Source organism: Triticum urartu, chromosome 4, assembly GCF_003073215.2.
Source record: "Triticum urartu cultivar G1812 chromosome 4, Tu2.1, whole genome shotgun sequence".
NCBI lineage: Eukaryota > Viridiplantae > Streptophyta > Magnoliopsida > Poales > Poaceae > Triticum > Triticum urartu.
In genome coordinates, this window is record NC_053025.1 from 193,037,788 (window position 1) to 193,046,390 (window position 8,603).

An 8,603-nucleotide genomic window follows, 5' to 3' on the forward strand; every position below is an offset into this window, starting at 1 on the left:
ATAAAATGCCTAAGTGTTTATAAATAAATAAAAACAGAAAAGATAAAAAAAAACAGAAAACAAACAAAAAAAATATAAAAGGACCCCCCCCCACTGGGCCAGACGGCCCAGCCGGCCAGGCCACCACCGGCCCAACTGGGCAAAGGCCCAGCCGGCCACCCCCCCCCATAACCCACACCCCCGAAACCCTAACCCCACCCCGTCGCCCCACTCACCCCCCACTCCCCACCTCTCCTCTCGCCCCCACTCCCCCCCGATCCAATCGGGATCGGGCCCGAACCCATCGCCGCCTCCCCGACGCATCACCGGCGCCACCCCGCCCGTCGCTCGCCGTCGTCCTCACCCCCTCCCCCTTTCCTGGACCGGAAGGGGCCCCCCCTTCCGTCGCCGCCACGCCAACCCCCGCCGTCACCGCCTGCCCTCGCTCAAGGGCCCGGCCCCGTGCCCCTGACGCCATTCCGGCGCAGCCCCGCCACCTCATCACCATCGCCGGACCCCCCCCACCGGACTGCATCCTCCTCCCCGCCGGCCTGCATCCCCTACGCCGCTCGTCACCGTCCTCCTCCTCAACCCCCGCTGTCCCGTCCCTACGAATCCCGGTGAGGCCACGGCTTCGTCCTCCTCCTTCCCTGCCTCTGCTCGAGGCCGACCGTGCGCACGCGCACCACCGCGTCGGCCACACCGTCGCCCCTTGCCGTTCTTGGCCGTGCCCCGCCACGAGGTGCAGCAGCAGCTGCTGTGCTGCGGCGGTGCGGCCACCACCACTGCAGCGCCCCGTCGCCGGTGGCCTCGCCCCTCTGCGCCGCCTCCCCTCACCGCCTGCCCCCCTGCTGCTCCGGCCGGCGCCCCATGGCACCGTGCCTCGCCACGCCTAGTCTCCGCCCTCTCCTCCTCCCACGGCCACGCCACCGCGCCACTGGCCGCACCAGCGCCACCCCTCGCCTCCGCCCGCCGTGGCCCGGCTGGCCGCGCCGGCGTGCCCCGCCGTCGGTGCCCCGGCGGCCTCGTCCCGCCCTGCGGGCGAACGCCCGCTCGGGTGCGCCCGCACCCGGCGCCCGACGCTGAGAACCACTACCCGTATGCCCGTTAAGGGCCTTGGCCCTATGACAAGGGGGCCCCGCCCCAGAACGATTAAAAAAAAGAGGAATTAAAATTAATAATAATAATAAAATTAATTAATTAATTAATTAAGGAATTAATTAAGTAATTAATCATAATTAGATTAATCAAATTAACTAATTAGTCTAATTAAACTGTGATTAGTTTAGCTAAAACCTGATTAGCCTAAACAGGGTATGACAGGTGGGCCCCGCTGGACCCACACGTCAGTTTGACCAGTCAACGCCCCTGTTGACTGCTGACGTCATGCTGACGTCATGATGACGTCAGCAAACACTGTTTTGGATAATGTTAGATTTAAATAATTAATTAAATTCCAGAAATTATTAAAATCTTTAGAAAATCATATCTTTGAATCCGTAACTCGGATTAAAATATTTTCAACATGAAAGTTGCTCAGAACGACGAGACGAATCCGGATACGCAACCCGTTCGTCCGCCACACCCCTCTAACCTATCGAACTCGCAACTTTCCCCCCTCCGGCTCCTCTGTCCGAAAACGCGAAACACCGGGGATATTTTCCCGGATGTTATCCCCCTTCACCGGTATCACCTACTACCGCGTTAGGGCACCTCTAACGCCGTAACTTGTCTTGTCATGCATCACTATGCATATGCTTGCATTGTATTTATTGTTTCTTCCCCCTCTTCTCTCTAGACACCGAGACCGACGCCGCTGCTACCCAGTACGACTACGGAGTTGACGACCCCTCTCTCTTGCCAGAGCAACCAGGCAAGCCCCCCCCTTTTGATCACCAGATATCGCCTACTCTTCTCTATACTGCTTGCATTAGAGTAGTGTAGCATGTTACTGCTTCCCGTTAATCCTATACTGATGCATAGCCTGTCCTTGCTACTACTGTTGTTACCTTTACCTGCAATCCTAATGCTTAGTATAGGATGCTAGTATTTTCATCAGTGGCCCTACATCCTTGTCCGTCTGCCATGCTATACTATCGGGCCGTGATCACTCGGGAGTTGATCACGGGTATATACTATATGCTTTATACATGATACATGTGGTGACTAAAGACGGGTCGGCTTGTGGAGCACCCGCGAGTGATTCACGGATTGGGGGCTGAAAGGACCTTTGTCCCAACGGCCCTCTGTGTGGATCTTTGAGGCGGAGCGACAGGGCAGGTTCCGACCACCTAGGAGAGAGGTGGGCCTGGCCCTGGTCGGCGTTCGCGGATACTTAACACGCTTAACGAGATCTGGGTATTTGATCTGAGTCTGGCCATTTGGTCTATACGCACTAACCATCTACGCGGGAGTAGTTATGGGTATCCCGGCGTCGTGGTATCAGCCGAAGCCTTCTTGACGTCAGCGACGGAGCGGCGCGCGCTGGATTGGACTGGAACGCCACTAGGCTAGGGTCTGCTTCCGGCCGCCCACGCAACGTGCAGGTGTGCTAAGGGCGATGGGCCCAGACCCCTGGGCGCTTAGGTTTAGACCGGCGTGCTGACCTCTCTGTTGGTCTAGGTGGGGCTGCGACGTGTTGATCTTCCGAGGCCGGGCATGACCCAGGAAAGTGTGTCCGGCCAAATGGGATCGAGCGTGTTGGGGTATGTGGTGCACCCCTGCAGGGAAGTTAATCTATTCGAATAGTCGTGATCTTCGGTAACAGGACGACTTGGAGTTGTACCTTGACCTTATGACAACTAGAACCGGATACTTAATAAAACACACCCTTCCAAGTGCCAGATACAACCGGTGGTCGCTCTCTCACAGGGCGACGAGGGGAGGATCATCGGTTAGGTTTATGCTATACGATGCTGCTTGGAGGACTTCAGTCTACTCTCTTCTACATGCTGCAAGACGGAGGCTGCCAGAAGCGTAGTCTTCGAAAGGACTAGCTATCCCCCTCTTATTCCGGCTTTCTGCAGTCCAGCCCACATATAATAGCCTTATTCCAGTTGATACCAATGCATACATATGTAGTGTAGCTCCTTGCTTGCGAGTACTTTGGATGAGTACTCACGGTTGCTTTCTCCCCCTTTTTCCCCCTTTCCTTTCTTCCTGGTTGTCGCAACCAGATGTTGGAGCCCAGGAGCCAGACGCCACCGTCGACGACGACTCCTACTACACCGGAGGTGCCTACTACTACGTGGTGCCCGCTGACGACGACCAGGAGTAGTTAGGAGGATCCCAGGCAGGAGGCCTGCACCTCTTTCGATCTGTATCCCAGTTTGTGCTAGCCTTCTTAAGGCAACCTTGTTTAAACTTATGTCTGTACTCAGATATTGTTGCTTCCGCTGACTCGTCTATGATCGAGCTCTTGTATTCGAGCCCTCGAGGCCCCTGGCTTGTAATATGATGCTTGTATGACTTATTTTAATTGTAGAGTTGTGTTGTGATATCTTCCCGTGAGTCCTTGATCTTGATCGTACACATTTGCGTGCATGATTAGTGTACGGTCAAATCGGGTTCGTCACAGTTTCATACTTATGATGATATTTTTCGGATGATTGCTCTTGTACTATTCTTTTTTAGCAAGTATTAAAATATCTTGTTGTACGGAAATCTGATTTCTACTAAAACTTTGTCAAGAGGCTCATTTTCTTGTACTAAAATCTGCATTTTTTACTGATTACTGAAATGTACCTTGTTACTAAAATTTCATAGTAAGGAGGTCAATGGAGCAAAAGGCACGAGAAGGAAGGAGCGGCGCCACAGGGACGACGTTGTCGGCAACGCCTTTGGAAGGATTCGCTTCAGAGAAATTACGGTAGTCGGCCATCGCGCTGGGGAAGCGGGGAGGATGTCGTTCGGAACGGTTGGGCCTAGAGGAGTGTGTCCAGGTGGACAGGTGGTGGCCGAGGATGGCCACGAGCAGTTGGGTTGGGCATTTGTCAACGCGATGGAATTGTTGCTCAAGGTACCAACACCCTTGTTTTGACTCAACGTTTCTCGGCTAGTTGTGCATAGTCAGGACTGTTTCGTGCATCTGGGCGATGGCTCATGCCATCCACTTTCAAAACAATAAGGTAGCCATCCATGTCATTGTCTCTTGTTGTTAGTTTTGTTGGATTCCATACTTTATGTGGTGTTCCTTAATGCATGAATCATTTTTAATATGGACGGAAGTCTGAAAATTGTTGTAAGGTTATCGCCATTTTTTTAAACTACAGAAGTCTGAAGATTAGAAGCATGATCTTTTATTTTCATGTTGCTCTACCTCTGTAGTGTCAAGTCGCAGAAACTTTTATCACATATCTTCATGCGCAATATGCTAATTTCTCCTTGATGGCAAATAATCCGAACAAAATATTGGGAAGTAATGGAGTCCTCGCCAGAGTAAGGGGGGAAACTGTGGGAGTGGATGCACATCATGTAGGCGAGACGTCATAGCTGTGGTCGTAGTGGCCATGAGCGGGCATAGAGGAGTTTACACTAATTACTTCTACATTGATATTATTGCTTGTAGACCTGAAAGGAGAAAATAATGGCAAAAGGTCCCTCAAAATTCATAGCATGGGTGTAGAAGGTTTGGGGATTTTGAGCCGGATGGGACATTGATGATTGCGGCTGGCTTGGATAGGGAAGGTAGAGATAGTAAGTGAAGAGGAGCAGGAGAACGAAGATGAAGAAGAATAGTGGTTTATAGGTAGAAAAAAAAATCAAGAATGTTGCTTAATGTGCATGAAGATCCAAACAATGTATGTTTGACACGATTAAAGTTGACTCATGTCGAGCCTCAGGGTGGTGGTGGAGCAGTCATGGCGGACGGTTGGTTGCGGCCACCGTGTAGTTGTGGAGCTGGTCCTGGGAGAGAGGTGGTCGACGAGCCCGTGCTGGAAGAAAAGTGCTGCCGGTAGGAAAGGTAGGGTGGATGGTGACCATCACGGTGTTTTCGAGTGAGCGAGGCGTCTGCCATCGCGCAACCAAAGAAGTCAAAGTCTGTGTCAAGATTGGCCACCGTGGTTGGCGTGAAAGTGGACGGACCCGAAGGCCGGTGAGAAAGACATTTTTATTATACTTGCTCAAATATCGTATGAATGAAACTAAAGATAACATTTCTGATATTGTGCGAGATTTTTTTAAACACATCAAATATATATTAATTTGTAACAGATTTTTAGTTGGATCATTGCTCTATATGTATGCATTGTCAAATTGCCTTTTGTTAACAATTTTTAATGTAAGTGAAGCAGACTTAAATTATTACTCAATTATGCCCGTGCTATTTTTTTCTACATGTGAAATATAACATACATTATATTTACATAATTTCAGCAAAATATTTCAAAAGCCTGTGATAACACACGGCGGGCATTCTACTAGTTATTATAGGTCATGCCTTTTTGAAGGACGATTTATTTTGCCCCTCTGTAAGTCTGTGAGATGTAATTATCTGTGGGGCTTGTTTGGCCCCAGCCGGTGTTAGTGGAAGCAGGTCTCTGAGTCCGAAAAAAAAGAAAGATCTACTCATGGACATTGCCGAAACATGAACGTGGCGTGGGTTGTGAAGCGGAAACGGCCCATGTTCCTTCATCTCCCGCCCCTACTGCCCAATTGGCGGGAAACTCTCTCCCACGCGCGCCCTTTTCACATTCTCCACCATCTTCTTCTATAAGATACAATCTCTTTCCTCCGCGAAAACCGAAGAGCCAAACACCCACCCAATCCACTAACCAAGCGATGCCTCCCAAGCGCAAGTCCCCGGTTGCGACGGCGGCGGCCCCCGCAATGCCGCCTAGGATGACCCGGAGCATGGCCGCCGGGAAGCGGGGCGCCGACGCTCCGGCCAAAAAGGAGGAAGCACAGGCGGCGCCGGCGGCGGCCGCGGAGAAGGGGAGGAAGAAGGCCAAGAAGGAGGTGTCTGCGGTGGCGAAGGAGGTGGAGACGGTACTGTCGCCTCCTGCAGCGCCCAAGCAGAAGGTGAAAAAAAATGCCAAGAAGGAGGTGGTGGCGGGCGGTGCCGGCGCTGAAAACGGGAAGCGCGTCATCGTCGAGGCTTGGTAAGTGCTTGCGCCGGTGCACGTGACGGTTAGGTTTAGCTTTTTGTGACCATGGATGATTTTAACTGATTTTGTGTCGGATTTAACGGGACTTTGGGTACGATTAATGAATGAAAAAGGTGTTGTTTAAGATTATTATTTCGTAGTTTAGATGGGGAAAAGGTTGAAACTGATTTTGGGGGGAAGATGAACGGAGCGACATTAAGCAGATCTGTTATTTTCACTTCTTTTTTTTAATTATATATGCTGCTGCTTGTAGATGGTTCCACACAGGAACTACTTCTACTCTTCTTGAATCTCATCACATATTCACTCTGTAGTTAACCGTGGAAAAAATCAAAATATGTGATTTAAATGGTATGCATCATGCATGATCATGATCAAATATGTATTGCATGCGTTCCAATTTGTAAATAAATATAGTATAATATGATTCACAAGTCGGAATATACTAGGCTACTGTTCTAAAATGTGATTAATAATATGAAAACATCAGCTGAAAATGTAAGTTTCATTCTGCCAGTTGCCATCTTAACCACCATCCAAAGTCCAAACATCATGTTGGATTAAATACGTCCATTAAGCTGGCTTGGAGAATCATCTATCTTTGCAACACTTGCTAACTTGTTGAATAGTTAGCACCGAAAGAAGGTTACACCATCTTCTTTTTCTGGTTCTAAAAATTCCTCTCCTTTGGTGGCTTTCTAACAACAGTCTTTTTGTTTCTTTCATACCAATTTCAATGGAAAGATTAAATGATTTTCAGTAGCAAGGGTGGTAGAATACCCCATTCGCGCTCTCTTTAATTGCACCTTTCCATTACTGTAATTTGATATATGGCAACTACACCCAAAACAACCTGTTCTTTATTGTTTCTTGGAGATATTTCTCTTCTTATGTAGGAAACTGGAGTAGTGAATTATAGTTGGCTGGGTGCAACCATTGTTCTGTATCATCTACTAAAAAACCATTGTTTTCTACCTTGATACTCAAAATATTTCTGACATGGTTACATTTGATCTGGACATACCTTAGACTCAAAGCATGTACTTCAATATCCTTGGTCATTTAAATAATCTGCAAGACTTCTCCAGCTGTCTGTATGTAAACTCAATAAGCTCTGCAGTTATGGTTGTTCTTTCGTCTTACTGATTGCTTGTTTGTTGAACTCTCCAGCACCCAGTGCCAACAGTTCAAGAGAAGAGCTTTAAAGGTGAAGGAGGATCTTGAAAGTGCTGTCCCTGGGGTTTCTGTGACAATCAACCCTGAAAAGGTATCTTCACTGTGTTTCATCTACATAATCATCAACTTTGCCACATCTTTTTTGGCATATTTTTTGTGTATATTGATCTTTTAATTGGCATTTTTTCGTGTATATCTACACCTGAATTGACATATCTTTCTGTCTTTTTTCAGCCACGCCGTGGATGCCTCGAGATACGGGAGGAAGGTGGTGATGTGTTCATTTCACTGCTGGTAATCTTAACTGTCTCTGGGTTAATTTCTGAACCATACTACACTGATCAGATAACAAAGAACCTCATTTTCCTGTGAAAGCTTGCTAACTACTCCCTCCGTTCTAAAATAGACGACCCAACTTTGTACTAACTTTAGTACAAAGTTGTGTCATCTATTTTGGAACCGAGGGAGTATTTCTCCGTCCCAAAATTCTTGTCTTAGATTCGTCTAGAACTCTAGATACGGATGTAAGAAATACTAAAACATGACTTGATACATTCGTATTTAGACAAATTTAAGACAAGAATTTTAGAACGGAGGGAGTAGTATAATCCATATTCTTTGTTTGTTCCAGTCTGATGGTTTCATACTCCCTCTGTCCGAAAATACTTGTCATTAAAATGGATAAAAAGAGATGTATCTAGAACTAAAATATATCTAGATACATTCCTTTTTAACCATTTTGATGACAAGTATTTCTGGATGGAGGGAGTACTAGCCAACAATTTAGAGAACCTAAACTTGTTGCACAGCTTGATGCCACTCCAAATATTTTTAATGCTGAAAATTGACATGCAGAACATGCCACGGCCCTTCAACAAGATGAGGGAGCTCGACATGGACAAGGTTACCAAGGACATTGCCCAGAAAATTGCTTGAATCTGACGTGGCATTAATGTATGGATGCCCTCCTTTTGCAATTGAAGTTTAGGGCTTATTTTGTGTGGGAACTTGGTATTGCAGTGGCCGTAGAATGTGGGATCAGTGTTTCGTTATCGTGTCCTATGTGGGCTAAGACATGCTGAAATTATCGCAGTGGCAATGGATATTACTCCTCCCTCGGTTGCCCTTGTGTTATGTGCTTCCTGTCCTGAAGCCTTGGTTGCTCTTAATATTTGAGTACCTATATGTTCTACGTTTCCAGCCGATGCTGTAACCTTTCTATGACAAATTGGTCAACTGAGAGATATAACTCACAAATAGTCCTTGTGCAGTAACATTGTCTTCTTTCAACGTATAAACAAGCTTGTCGCTTGTTTTTTTTCGAAAAAGGAAGACTCTTTG

The 8,603-nt window shown here is 47.7% G+C and overlaps 1 protein-coding gene across 1 annotated transcript; it reads left to right on the top strand.

Moving 5' to 3' along the window:
- The first annotated feature begins 5,694 nt into the window (after positions 1 to 5,694).
- On the top strand, positions 5,695 to 8,396 carry LOC125553747. The gene is made up of 4 exons (XM_048717468.1): positions 5,695 to 6,080; positions 7,257 to 7,353; positions 7,497 to 7,556; positions 8,118 to 8,396. Exons 1-4 carry the CDS (start codon positions 5,761 to 5,763, stop codon positions 8,196 to 8,198), a joined length of 558 nt encoding a protein of 185 aa, XP_048573425.1. The 5' UTR covers positions 5,695 to 5,760; the 3' UTR covers positions 8,199 to 8,396.
- Positions 8,397 to 8,603: the final 207 nt, after the last annotated feature.